The following is a 14,317-nucleotide window of genomic DNA, read 5'->3' as shown; positions in this document are numbered from 1 at the left end:
GAGTTTCTGAAAACCTCTTCAATGGACTGATAAAGATGTACTTTAGTCTTCCCTACAAACTCCTGTGAAACTACATCAATGATGCATTTCTTGCTTTTAGTCATCACTTCTGTTATTTCTGTAACTTGTTTAATATACCCAGCAAAAATATAAACGCAACATGTAAAGTGTTGGTCCCATGTTTCTTGAGCTGAAATAAAAGATTCCAGATATGTTCCATTCGCACAAAAAGCTTATTTCTCTAAAATGTGCACAGTTGTTTACATCCCTGTAAGTGAGCATTTCTCCTTTGCCAGACACCATCCACCTGACAGGTGTGGCATATCAAGAAGCTGATTACACAGCATGATCATTACATAGGTGTTCTTTGTGGTTGGGGAAAAAAGGCCACTCTAAAATGTGCAGTTTTGTCATGTAACACAATGCCACAGATGTCTCCCAGTTTTGAAGGAGTGTGCAATTGGCATGTTGACTGCAGGAATGTCCACCAGGGCTGTTGCCACAGAATCTAATGTTAATTTCTCTACCATAAACTGCATCCAATGTCATTTCAGAGATTTTGGCAGTACGTCCAACCTGGCCACACAACAGCAGACCACGTGTAACCACGCCAGCCCTGGACCTCCACATCCGGCTTCTTCTTGGACTGTGACCAGCCACCCGGACAGCTGATGAAACTGGGTTTGCACAACCAAAGAATTTCTGCACAAACTGTCAGAAACCGTCTCATGGAAGCTCATCTGTGTGCTCGTCTTCCTCATCAGGGTTTTGACTTAACTACAGTTCCGCATAGTAACCAACTTCAGTGGGCAAATGCTGGAGAAGTGTGCTCTTCGCGGATTAATCCTGGTTTCACCTGTACCGGACAGATGTCAGACAGCGTGTATGGTGTCATTTGGGCGAGTGATTTACTGATGTCAACGCTGTGAACAGTGCCCTGTGGGGTCATGGTATCGGCAGTCATAAGCTACGGACAACGAACACAATTGCATTTTATCAATGGCAATTTGAATGCAGAGATACCATGATGAGATCCTGAGACCCATTGTCCTGCCATTCATCCGCCGACCATCACCTCGTGTAGCAAGAATCTGTACACAATTCCTGGAAGCTGAAAAAGTAACATTTCTTCCATGAAGAAATCACCAGACATGTCATCCGTTGAGCATGTTAGGGATGCTCTGAATCAACGTGTACTACAACGTATTCCAGTTCCCGCCAATATCCAGCAACTTCAGACAGCTATTGAAGAGGAGTGGAACAAAATTCCACAGGCCACAAACAGCCTGATGAACTCTATTCGAAGGAGATGTCTTGCTGCATGAGGCAAATGGTGGTCACCAGATACTGACTGGTTTTCTGATCCATGCCCCTACCTTTTCTTAAAGGTATACATATCTGTATTCCCGGTCATGTGAATTCCATAGATTAGGCCCTAATTTATTTATTTTAATTAACTGATTTTCTTATTAACTGTAACTCAGTCAAATCTTTAAAATTGTTGCATGTTGCGTTTATTTTTGTTCAGAGTACTTTAAGGGCCAGTTTACCTGAAACCAAATCCTGGACTAAAAAGCATGCTCAATGGACAATCTCCATTGAAATATTTGTTTAGTCCACGACTACTAAACTTAAACTGTGACCGTTAAAAACTGTTTTTAATTTACCAGTATATTCTGTTGTTTTGGATAGTCTCATTGGTTGGCCTGTCATGTAGCATACAACTGCAGATTTTGCTTCAGCTATTTCTTTCGAGAATCAGTCTGTGGTCATTGGTGCAACAAGTGAAATCGGTTCTGTATTAGAGCAGTTAACATGTCGTGTTTATTGGCACAATTTTTGGGTTGTAAATGTTGACGGGACCCTTAGCCCTATGTATAACCTAGGTTATTGCAACATTGGTTCGAAGATAGCTGCATTAATCTCAAATAAACAACACTTGGTTGAAATTTGAGCAGTATACATTTGATATGTATCAACTCAGGGAAATAAGATAAGATTGGAGCAGTCAGAACAATATGTTCACTAGCAAATGTTAATTTGGGAAAATATCTTGTACAAATGGTAGCTTATAATAAAAAATAAACTATCCTATGGACTGGACTGACATGACCCTTCTGACAAATGTCCCTACGCCTTCCGTCGGCTTGAGCTACCATACAGACGTCAGTGACTGTATGCTACCGTGAAGATGGCGGAGGCTGCGGCGGCACCACAAAACCGTTTTTTCTGTCACTGTTGTAAAGGTGAAATCGACCCTAAACTCCCGGTGAGTTGACAGAAGTGATTTTCTTCCTTCCTTTCCCGTCCGGTTCTGGACCGACGTTTCTGTATCAGTATTAGCTAGCAACGCCTCCCGATATACATTCTAAGAAAATAAACATGTTGTATCTGAAACTGAATGTGATTGATAGAATATTGTCCTTACTAAAATACAACGTTATAAGTGTTGTTGCATGGAGTGCGCGCCTTTAGATAGATTGGTTGTTGCGAAGAAATCTGGTGATCCAAGTTTTGGGTTTGCTTCGTTGCCATATTTAGAAGCACTACTGTGTCACCAGCTCGTAGTCGCAAGTGTCAACTGCATGTGAAAAACATTATTGCGGCGTTCAAGTAATAGTCGGAAATATGAAAGTCGGACATTTCCAAGTCGCCTACTGGTTGAACTCAGCTCGTGTAGGCTACTACAAACAGTTAGCAAGTCTGATATTTCTAAGTTTTCTAGTTCCGACTAGCATGTGAACGCGACATTTGCATGGAAGGGGATGGTGCTGTGGCAGGCAGGGTGTCTTTTTTCGGCACACCACCAGGCGCACCAGCGCGTTTGTCGAGCAGCTGACACAGTGTTTTTTTACATTGACATGAACGCGCATCATGACGTAGTGCATTTGATACCGCCAAGTGTGTTCCTTTTGTATTCTCATGTTATGTAAGGGGCGCAACTTTCACTTGGGATGGGGACATGTCCCCCCGAAATTCTGAAATTGCATTTTTGTCCCACCCAGTTTTATTATTAGAATGTGATACAAAACGTGACAATGGTGTGCTTTAGTACCATGCGGACGCCCCTGAGCGACTGGATAAAAAATGTATAATAATTATTATGCCCTCCCCACTTCTAAAACCAAAGTTGCACCCCTGTGTTATGTCATCATGATTTGAAATAAATAAAATATTGAATAAAATGTTATTGGTCACATACACATATTTTGCAGATGTTATTGCAGGTGTAGGGAAATGCTTGTGTTCCTAGATCCAACAATGCGGTAGTATCTTAACAGTGCAGTAGTATCTAAAAAGGCTTCACAACAATACACACAAATCTAAAAGTCAAATAATGTAATTAATAAATAAATAAATATTAGAGCGAGCAATGTCGAAGTGGCATTGACTAAAATACAGTAGAATAGAAATCAGAAAATAAACATGAGATGAGCAAAGCAGTATGTACACATTATTTGAACATTATTAAAGTGACCAGTGTTCCATTATTAAAGTGGCCAGTGATTCCAAGTCTATAGGTATATAAGTATATATATAAGTATATAGGGCAAATAAAAATTGCATTTTTTCTCTCAAGGAATTCACATGCCCCAGGTGTGAGTCCGATTTCATTGAGGAGGTGACAGAAGACTCCAGGTAAAGTGTTCAAATCTGTGCTATTTGTTTGCGTGCTGTTCTGCTTATAGGGGCCTATAGTATAGGGGCCTATACTGGACTTGCAATATCGTACTATTTTAGGTACAGTATTATGTGCAATTTCAGTTTCTGATATATCTGATATAATAATATACAGTACATTAGACTTATTAAATTAAAATAGTTTTACTTAAAAAAAATGTATTTGCATTTCTCTTAATGTATTAATTTCCAATAATTGAAATATCTTTGTCTTTCAGTCTCTTGGAGAACAGCACCACTGCAGAGGCCAATGATGATGCAGGCACACTCTTTTCAGAGGTACCTGAATGTCATCCCAAAATCTCTTTGTCTTTTTCTATTCTTTTCCCCTGTCTTCAACTTGAATCTGAATGTACTGGTCTGCTCTCCTTCCTCCAAGCTGTGGCAGCTGCTGTTTATGGAACACTCTGCTCTTCTCTCGGACCCCTCCACCTCTGAGTCTGACCAGAGCCATCTACAGGCTGCCGCAGTGGAGGGAGACGTAGAGGGCCCTTCTGAAGTGCCTGTGTCCTCGGTGGGAGGCACAGATCCTTTAGTGCCTGAACCGGAACGCCCCTCTCGTCCGCCTAGCCAGGGGAGGCGACAGTCCCACACGCCAGCAGTGGAGGGGTTAGTGGAGATGACCAATTACTTATCAATGATCTTGATCTGTCTACAGTTTAACGTCATTACCTTTATCCACTCACTCTCTATTAGCTACCTTTCATGGTTTTTCCCCATGCCAAAAGGTCCAGGCAGGTATAGCTGATGGCTTTTATTTCACTTGGACGTCAAGCCACCTTAGTGGCAACGACCACTGATTTTGCAATGTTATCTAGCTCTCCATGTCAGTTTTTAGGAAGCTATTCTCACTCGACTCAAGAGCCTGTATTGATATTGAGACATTGTACTGTTATATAATAACATCCTATAACATGATTAGACTAATGGTGTTATATAATCAAAGTGGTCCAAAATGAAGTATTTCCCTTCAGTTTATCACAGAATATCATTTCACATATTAACAACAATATATTTCAAACATTATTAAACTATTTGGTCCTAAAAGCTATTATGTTATTTCACTGTAACTACATAATTATATTACATTATATTACATTGTTATTACAATCAAGTAGGTATTCTCTTTCTACAGGGCCTTCAGAAAGTATTCATACCCCTTTAATTATTCCCCATTTTGATGTGTTACAGCCTGAATTCAATTTTTTTTTTCTCACCCATCTAAACACAAAACCCATCAGTGAAAACATGTTTTTAGAAATGTTTGCAATTGTAACGAAATACAGAAATATTGTATCTCATTTATATAGGTATTCACACCCCTGCCAATACATGTTAGAATCACCTTTGGCAGCGATTACATCTGTGAGCCTTTCTGTGTAAGTCTCTAAGACTTATTTGCACATTATTCTTTTTTAAATTCTTCAAGCTCTGTCAAGTTGGTTGTGGATCATTGCTGGACAGCCATTTTCAAGTCTTACCATACAGTTTCAAGCCGATTTGAATAAAAATGACAACTAGGCCACTCAGGAACATTCAATGTCGTCTTGGTAAGCAACTCCAGTCTATATTTGATCTTGTGTTTTAGGTTATTACCCTGCTGAAAGGTGAATTTGTCTCCCATTGTCTAAACCAGGTTTTCCTCTAGGAATTTGCTTGTGCTTAGCTCTATTTTTATTTAAAAACAACTCCCTAGTCCTTGATAACGTGATGCAGGCACCTCCAATATTGAAAATATGAAGAGTGGTACTCAGTGATGTGTTAGATTTGTACAGAGGTGAGGTAGTTATTCAAAAATCATGTCAAACTATTATTGCACATGTAACTTATGTGACTTGTTAAGCACATTTTTATTCCTGAGCTTATTTAGGCTTGCCATAATACTTATTGAATCAAGACATTTCATCTTTTCATTTTTAAATAATTTAATAAAAACATAATTCCACTTTGACATTATGGGGTATTGTCTGTAGGCCAGTGACACAATCTCAATTTAATCCATTTTAAATTCAGTCTGTAACACAAAATGTGGAAAATGTCTTGGGGTGTTAATACTTTCTTAAGGCACTGTATGTGCAAAATAGATTGAATCTCTCTGCCTATTTCTTTAGTATTGTGCAGCAGTTTTTGGCTGGTCTGTTTGCCAACAATGGAAATCCAGGCATCGCACCAGCTGCACTGTAAATAAGTATTTTTTAAATCTCATAATTATTATTTTAATTACTTTGACTCTTTCAAGGCATGTTAAGCATCTCTCTCTCTCTCTCTCTGTCTATCTCTCACTCACTCACTCTCAGGTCTGGCATGCTCCATTCAAATCCAGGGGACTATGCCTGGGGTCAGGGAGGTCTAGACGCAGTTATCACAGAGGTCAGTGCTCTAACCAGGCGCAAAATCCATGCTTTATTCATGGCAGCATGCTGAGTCACAATCTGTCTCTGTTTCTTCATTTCTAAATTTCCTCCACTCTAGTTGTTAGGTCAGTTTGAGGGCACAGGTCCACCTCCTGCAGAGAAGGAGATGATCTCATCCCTCCCCACAGTCAACGTCTCTCAAGAACAGACAGGTGTGTTCCAACCAAGCTGCAACACCAAACCCATAGGCTACCACTCACAGCATTTATGGGAATGGAGGGTGTGGATCTTGCTCAGTAGTAGTGTACAGTATACCACCTGCAAAATAGATTCTCAAAATTGTGACAATATTTTGTTTTATTCTGAAAAATAAAAGGTGAGGTGGTCTTTACCCAGATAAGCACCCCATTCAGAAGCCTTTTAGTAGTGCCGGCACTACTAGTCAATGTTCACTCTCTTTATTATAAAATGAACACAATGAATGAACCCCCCTCATGCCTCTTTCTCAGATAGCAGACTGGAGTGTCCAGTATGTAGGGAGGAGTACTCCATGGGAGAGTCTGTCAAACAGCTGCCCTGCCTCCATTATTTCCACAGTGACTGCATAGTGCCATGGCTTGAACTGGTAAGCAGGGGAATGGTTGACTGGTGGGGTTTACAACACCACTGTATTTCATTTGTCATGGAAGGTTAGTGAGTGTGTCACTGGGGTCACATATACTGTCTTGAGGTAGGGTATTTGGTTATATTGTTCTGGGGGTAATCGTGTGCCACACACAAAGGGGTGGTTTCCTGGACCCAGATTAAGCCTAATCCTGGACTAAAATGCAAGATCAATGGAAAATCTCCATGGAAAGCACTTTTTGTCCAGGATAAGGCTTAATCTGTGTCCGGGAAACTATCCCACAAGTATTGAGACTTGACTTGTAATGTTAAGCATGTTTTGTCACGTCTCACGTTTTTGTATCTCTCCCACAGCACGATACCTGTCCTGTGTGTCGTAAAAGTCTTGACGGCGTCGACCAGAGCATCCAGCCCCCACCAGAACCCCCAGAGACCCTCTCCATCAGGACAGACCCTCAGGAGGAGAGACAGGCTATTTGAGGATTAGGCCTCCCTGTCTGGCATCTCTTCTTCCCTTTACTCCTGAACGAGGCTCATCTCTATCCTCATGCCTCGTCTTTGACCATGCGTTTATTGAAGAGACATATTTCAATTCAACTGTGCCTCATTGTCAAAATTCAACTCTCCTCAAAAATTCACTTCACAATGCATTTACTAGGGAACTTTGTTTGACTTTAGAAAGTTCCAATATGCCTGCAGTATCACCTCACCTGCAAATGGTTCCAACTGTTTTCTGACAAAATGTTATGGATTCGATTTGTCCCTTCGTACTGGTATTTCCCCCAGTGTTCTGATTGGCTCTCATTTTGTATTCAAACCACATGAACTGATATCCTTGAGCCACAGAGAAGTGACAAATGTGATGAAATTAGGTAAATTGGGGAAAATCCTAAAAGATGAGCTGAACTCACTCTCTTGCGTTGAAGCTCTGGGTTAGATCATTTGCCCACTGTTCTCGCCGACATCTTTGGTTGCATCCCAATAATCTCTCCTTTCTCCTGAAGGGTACACTTGTTCACTTCATGGATTTGAAAGGAAATGACTGGCATATGGAAACTCCTTCCAGTCCATGCATGCTACACCAATCCAATGCTTTCACATTTGTGGGGACTAGTGAACGAATGCACACTTCTGTAGGAAGCAATTCAAATTCTCCCGTCTCCCGCTTCCTCTTAATCTCACATAGCAGTATTTATTAATAATGTCCACCTCTCTTTATGGCCCCTATTAAACCCTAATACTTTTTCCTTTACACTATCCACCTCCTTCATGTTCTAACTTTATGCACTTTTCTAATGCATTAGTATTTTGCCTCTTTCAATCATTCTGTTTTTAATACGTACAAGTCACAGCAAAATAATAAATATGTTTTTAGTATTTGACATATTATGATGGGCCTATATATGTATTGGTATGTATATATGATATATGTATATATGTGTTATATACATGTAGAGTACCAGTCAAAAGTTTGGACACACCTACTCATTTAAGGGTTTTTCTTTATTTAGACTATTTTCTACATTTTAGAATAATAGTGAAGACATCAAAACTATGAAATAACACATATGTAATTATGTAGTAACCAAGAAGTGTTAAACAAATCCAAATATATTTTAGATTTGACATTCTTCAACGTAGCCACCCTTTGCCTTGATGACAGCTTTGCACACTCTTGGCATTCTCTCAACCAGCTTCATGAGGTAGTCACCTGGAATGCATTTCAATTAACAGGCGTGCCTTGTTAATTTGTGGAACCTTTTTTCCTTCTAAATTGGTGTTTAAGCCAATCAGTTGTGTTGTGACAAGGTAGGGGTGGTATACAGAAGATAGCCCTATTTGGTAAAAGACCAAGTCCATATTATGGCAAGAACAGCTCAAATAAACAAAGAGAAACGACAGTCCATCAGTCCAACTTTGAAAGTTTCAAAAGCTCCAAGTGCAGTCACAAAAACCATCAAGCGCTATGATGAAACTGGCTCTCATGAGGACCGCCACAGGAAAGGAAAACCCAGAGTTACCTCTGCTGCAGAGGATAAGTTCATTAGAGTTACCAGCCTCAGAAATTGCAGCTCAAATAAATGTTTCACAGAGTTCAAGTATCAGACACATCTCAACATCAACTGTTCAGAGGAGACTGCGTTAATCAAGCCTTTATGGTTGAATTGCTGCAAAGAAACCACTAATAAAGGACACCACTAAGAGAAGAAGAGACTTGCTTGGGCCAAGAAACACAAGCAATGGACATTAAACTGGTGGAAATCTGTCCTTGGTCTGATGAGTTCAAATTTGAAATGATTGGATCCAACCGCCATGTCTTTGTGAAACGCAGAGTAGGTGAATGGATGATCTCCGCATGTGTGGTTCCCACCGTGAAGCATGGAGGAGGAGGTGTGATGGTGTGGGGCTGCTTTGCTGGTGACACTGCCTGTGATTTATTTAGAATTAAATGCACACTTAACCACCATGGCTTCCACAGCATTCTGCAGCGATACACCATCCTATCTTGTTTTCACTTAGTTGGACTATCATTTGTTTTTCAACAGGACAATGACCCAACACACCTCCAGGTTGTGTAAGGGCTATTTGATCAAGAAGAAGAGTGATGGAGTGCTGCATCAGATGACCTGGCCTCCACAATCACCTGATTGATCACCAATTGAGATGGTTTGGGATGAGTTGGACCACAGAGTGAAGGTAAAGCATCCAACAAGTGCTCAGCATATGTGGGAACTCCTTCAAGACTGTTGGAAAATCATTCCATGTGAAGCTGGTTGAGATAATGCCAAGAGTGTACAAAGCTGTCATCATGGCAAAGGGTGGCAACTTTGAAGAATCTAAAATATATTTTGCTTTGTTTAACATGTTTTTGGTTACTACATGATTCCATGTGTTATTTCATAGTTTGGATGTCTTTACTAATTATTTTACAATGTAGAAAATAGTAAAATAAAGAAAACTCTTGAATGAGTAGGTGTGTCCAAACTTTTGACTGGTACTGTATATGTTTGTTAACGAATACATCCGACTGGCAATGAGGTGATAAGATTGAAGATAATAAAAATGGTCAAATTCATAAAGCAGGAGTGAAAAGCAGTGTCATTGAATACCACATGTCCTTCACTCTACCCATTGAGTGCCTTGTCCCAGATAATGTCCCAAATGGCACCTTATTCTCTACACAGTGCACAACTTTTGCTCAGGGTCCATAAAGGCCATCTCCCAGTCCCGCTTATTTTAAGACAAGGACCAATGATATGCAAGAGTTTGCATGATCGAACTAAATTGACAAATTAAAATTGGATTAAACGCTTTCTGAATTTTTAACAAAGGCAACTGGATTATAATTCTAAGTAGACCGCTTTACTTCCCGCCTCTAAATTTGAGTCCCACGGGAGTCTAGACGCTTAATTTTGGATAAACATATCCAAGAGCGCACACAAACACTGCCTTTCGTTTTCTCGTGCAAGGTTGTCAATTATGCATAATAATAGGCCAATTAGGCTATATTCCACAGAGACAACATGAAAGTTGAATCTCTTCTTCCAGTTCACGTAGTGCATTGATACGCCGTTGTTGCAGCAGTTCTTCATTTCACTTTCAGAATCAAAAGACAAAAATAAAATAATAATAGGGGCATTTTGTGTAACACCGCCTGGAGAAAGTGTCTAGTAGCCTACCATACGACCTCTGCCTCCTCCCTCCCAGGTTCGCATTAGATAACACAGGCACAAAGTATTGGCTATATTGTAAAGATCTTTGAAAACAAAAATGTGCTTTTTGGTCTTCATTTCGGGTTAGTCATAAGGCTAGCAGTGTGGTTAGGCTTAGGTTTAAAATCCGATTTTAAAAAGATAAATTGTAGAAATGTATATTTTTGGCGGGGTTCATGACTTTATGTCTGTCTTAACTAGTGACGACCCTCACCCCGCTGCCCGTCTCCTTCCCTCCCTCAATGTGTGACTGAGAATGCCCGTGTTGTACTGACATAAACTATACGGGCTTAGCAGACATGGAGGCCCGATTAATGACCGAGGCCCATTCCGACACGTCTCGGCTCAGCTAACGTTGTGTTGGAGAAGAGTCCAGTCGTGTTTGGGGATATCAAAGATACCAATTGCTGTGTGAGGAAAAAAAACGTCGAGGGGGAAGAAATAGAGGGAGATCCATTTCGGGTCTCTTGATTCAACGCAGCAGCCATTTTGTTGACAGTTCGTGTTTTTTTATAACGTACACAGCGCTGCATCTATTTTATTTAAATCTATCTGCTTCCTTAAATATTACTAGCCTCTTTGCTATTGGATTTGTCTTTACTCCTTCGATAGAAGACTATTCTAAGGCATGTCTTAACTAGCTGACTTGCTAGCTTGTTAGCTAAATGTAATTGCATCGTTAGCCGTCATAGTTTAGCTTCAGCTACAAAGCTAGCACGAGTGGCTAAGCGAAAATGACAGGTTATTCAGTTATTTGGTTTAGTTTGTTTTTCCTTATTCGTGAACTTTATGAAACAAAACGGAGACTATCAAATGATGTAACACTGTCAGATGGATACATTTCCCACAAGTACGGCCACGTTGCTAGAAATCCAAGTTATCATAGCAAGGCAGCCAAGATGATGGCTTGCTAGTGAGCATCATTGATACAATGTAACATAGGTTATTATTGGACGACCGATAGATAGCTTTTTACAACATTTACATCGTTCTCTTTGAATGTATACATTGTATCAAGTCACTACCGCACCGCAATATTTTGTTACCTCGTTCCAAAACATTTTTTTTCTAGAATTGGTAATAATGTATAGTCTTTTGGCGTCTGTCTAATAACTTTCTGTTTTTGATTATTTTTCTCTTGTAAGCAACATTCTCATGCGTTAGGACGTCGGTTGGGGTCACTGCTAAACTATAACTACAATATTAGCTTGTTAGCTATTTAGTAATAGCAGTGCTATTATCAAGTAGAAACGTTCGCAGTTGATGCAAAAGAGTTTGAAATGGGTACATGTCTGAATTCATAATTGATCCCCTAAAATCGGAATGGAGGTATAATTTTGACATTTCTGACATCTGCGTTTTTGACAAATCAGCAGTTGGGAACATAAATACTGTGGCGACCATGTTGATACGCACGAAGGGAGGATTTTGATCCACATAATGTGAACACTGTTGTACTCCTACGGAGGTGAGTGGATGCATAATGTGAAAGATTTAGCGACTATTGTAGATGTTGATATTGTCAATCCATATGGTCAATCTTTATTATGCAATATGTGTTTTGATGGATAGCTCTTGGGCTCACAATTCCCCCACACCCATCGTTACAGCGCATAACGATCAAACGTTATTGCACGAGGTGATTTGATATTGTAAAGAGGTGTTCGGCCCTTTTACATTGCACGTATTTGTAAATCAAATTAACATAAATCGTCACAAGGATATGTTTTGAAACCGTGTTAGGCTATTTGCGAAGGATTAATGTTATCCAGAATCCTTGGGACGTTCGTACCCGAACCATAACCCGTATCTAACCCTAAACATTTTCAACTTCAACGGGGTAGGGAAGTCTCAATGATCCCGGATAGCAAGGACCATTTGCGATGTGGATGTGTTGATATGGCCAAGCGATGTTGAAAATGGACAATCTTAATAATTTTAACTCCGTTACAGTATGTGTAGCAAGGCTATAGTTTACTAGTAGGTTAAAGGGTAATTCCGCCACCTTTCAACCTCCAATTCATCATCTCCAGCACCAAGCCAGTGTCTACATATGTCAAAACAGCACGGATCTGTGGTAAAAATATATATAAAAGGTCCCAAAAAATATGCTTATGTTACATCACAGGGTGGATTATTTTTTACTACAAAATATTGAAATGTGCACATATGTTGACACTGGTATTGTGCTGGAGATAAAGAAAATGAGATTGAAACGTGGTGAACTTTCCCTTTAAGTTAGGGAAATAAGAGTCTGTTATTAGGGGTGCTGAAGTATAGTACAAAACGTGGATATACTGTAAAGAGATAAGGATGTAGGCTGCTCACTTTTTGTACTCCTACGGAGGTGAGTGAATGCATCATCTGAAAGATTTACAGACTATTGTCCAACTTTATTATTTGCTCCTGTCCACAATGTTATACAGGCACACTTTTTCACATAACCTGGACATATTCAGTCAGAGTATCATCCTCAGTTAGCCTTATTTTATTCATGGTTTACTGCACTTCTATTGTAGGCTACTTACAACAAATGCATCCAACAGGATGATTGGCATAGGGGGCACGCTGCCTAACCCGAAGGACCTCGGGCAAAATAATTTGAGTGAACTTGTTTTGGGCTAATGATGATACAGTGGTATGGGACCCCGATTTATCATGAATCTTCTGAAAAATCAGAAACCATGGCCTTTTTGGTTTTGTCACGTCCTTCGGTAGTCGTTTTGTTGTGAATTTAGGAAGTAAGCAGTCTAGCTACTCTGTCTATTATCAACAATACATAGGTAAAGATCACATCACCTGCTGTTGTTGTTGAGGCTTTGGTCTCATTTATTGTAATAACTAATAACAGTTTGGAAAGATGTATAATAATTGACTGAGTCAACGGCCAATGATGATTTCAAATTGAAAACCTTTAGAGATCGGACCTGTCCTGAGAATGCTATCGAGGCTGCTTTCAATACTACGCCATTGGGAAATCAGAAGTTATTAACGTGTGCTTAAAGAAGGGAAGGAGAGAGGGGAGGGGGCTTTCCAAATGGTTTACTATGTTCCCATTTCACCGAATTTCTCGGTTGTTGTCATTCTATGAAGAGTTTCTCCTGCGAATTCTGTAATTCCTCCCCTTTGCTCTCTTGTCACCTGCTGTTTCCTGGTTTGGAAATTATTTTTTGGTCTCCAAGGAATATTTCCCACGTCACTTTACTAAATCTCTTTATGTGCATATGACATTAGCTCTACGTTGAAATGTACCCTAATAGAAAGAATGTGACATTTCCTTCTGTAACATCAGTAGGCGTAATCTTTCTGAATGTTAATTGTATCTCTAGAGTAGTAGGCTAATACATAATTTCACTGTCCTGAGAATAACTCCCACTGACCAGAGAATGACCATTAGTGTAGGGGCAGAGAAGGACACATTAGAGCTGCTCTCCATCAGCATTTTGATATATTGCGATGTAGGCCTAATATGCAGAAAGAGAACAAAAGTATGATCTTTGGTCAGTCTGTTTGGAAATATTAAACTAGGTAATGGGCATAGTGTAGTTCTGTTCAAACAAAACACCTTGTATGACTGTATAAGAGTGAGAGAGATGTTTTGACTAACTTGTCAGGCTTTACTCTAGTCTTGTCAATAGCCATTTACATCCCTTGCTACTACAGCAGCTTATTTTTGGCCTACCAGCAGTCAGATCAGCGGAAGCTGCAAAATGAATGTGAACACACACTAACACTTTTTGAAGCAGCGAGTATCGAAGAAAGAGGGGAATGATTGTCACAGAGGACATGGGGAAAGGGGAGAGATGTGTTTTCGATTAGTAGGAAAACAGCAACTCAAGTTTGTCTGCTGTTCCTAGAGTGAAAGGGAGCAAGGTTTTATTTTTGACATTTAGCCTTTATTTAACTAGGCAAGTCAGTTAAGAACAAATTCTTATTTACAGTGAT

General features: G+C 39.9%; 2 protein-coding genes across 2 annotated transcripts in view; both read left to right on the top strand.

The window, feature by feature from the left end:
* The first annotated feature begins 304 nt into the window (after positions 1-304).
* Positions 305-8,041, top strand: LOC115128211 (E3 ubiquitin-protein ligase RNF115-like). Its single transcript, XM_029657866.2, has 9 exons — positions 305-2,269; positions 3,581-3,639; positions 3,900-3,960; positions 4,061-4,290; positions 5,793-5,861; positions 5,979-6,051; positions 6,154-6,247; positions 6,545-6,660; positions 7,014-8,041. Exons 1-9 carry the CDS (start codon positions 2,192-2,194, stop codon positions 7,137-7,139), a joined length of 906 nt encoding a protein of 301 aa, XP_029513726.1. The 5' UTR covers positions 305-2,191; the 3' UTR covers positions 7,140-8,041.
* A 2,577-nt stretch (positions 8,042-10,618) lies between these two features.
* The window catches only part of LOC115128210 (histone-lysine N-methyltransferase ASH1L-like), a 52,485-nt gene continuing 48,786 nt past the window's right edge, over positions 10,619-14,317 (top strand). Inside the window, 1 exon segment of the mRNA XM_065017661.1 lies at positions 10,619-11,840. The gene's annotated coding sequence lies outside the window, so the exon portion shown is untranslated.

The sequence above is a fragment of the Oncorhynchus nerka genome, linkage group LG4 (genome assembly GCF_034236695.1).
Source record: "Oncorhynchus nerka isolate Pitt River linkage group LG4, Oner_Uvic_2.0, whole genome shotgun sequence".
Classification (NCBI taxonomy): domain Eukaryota; kingdom Metazoa; phylum Chordata; class Actinopteri; order Salmoniformes; family Salmonidae; genus Oncorhynchus; species Oncorhynchus nerka.
Note: the sequence above shows the minus strand (reverse complement) of the source record. Positions and strands in the feature narration are given on the sequence as shown.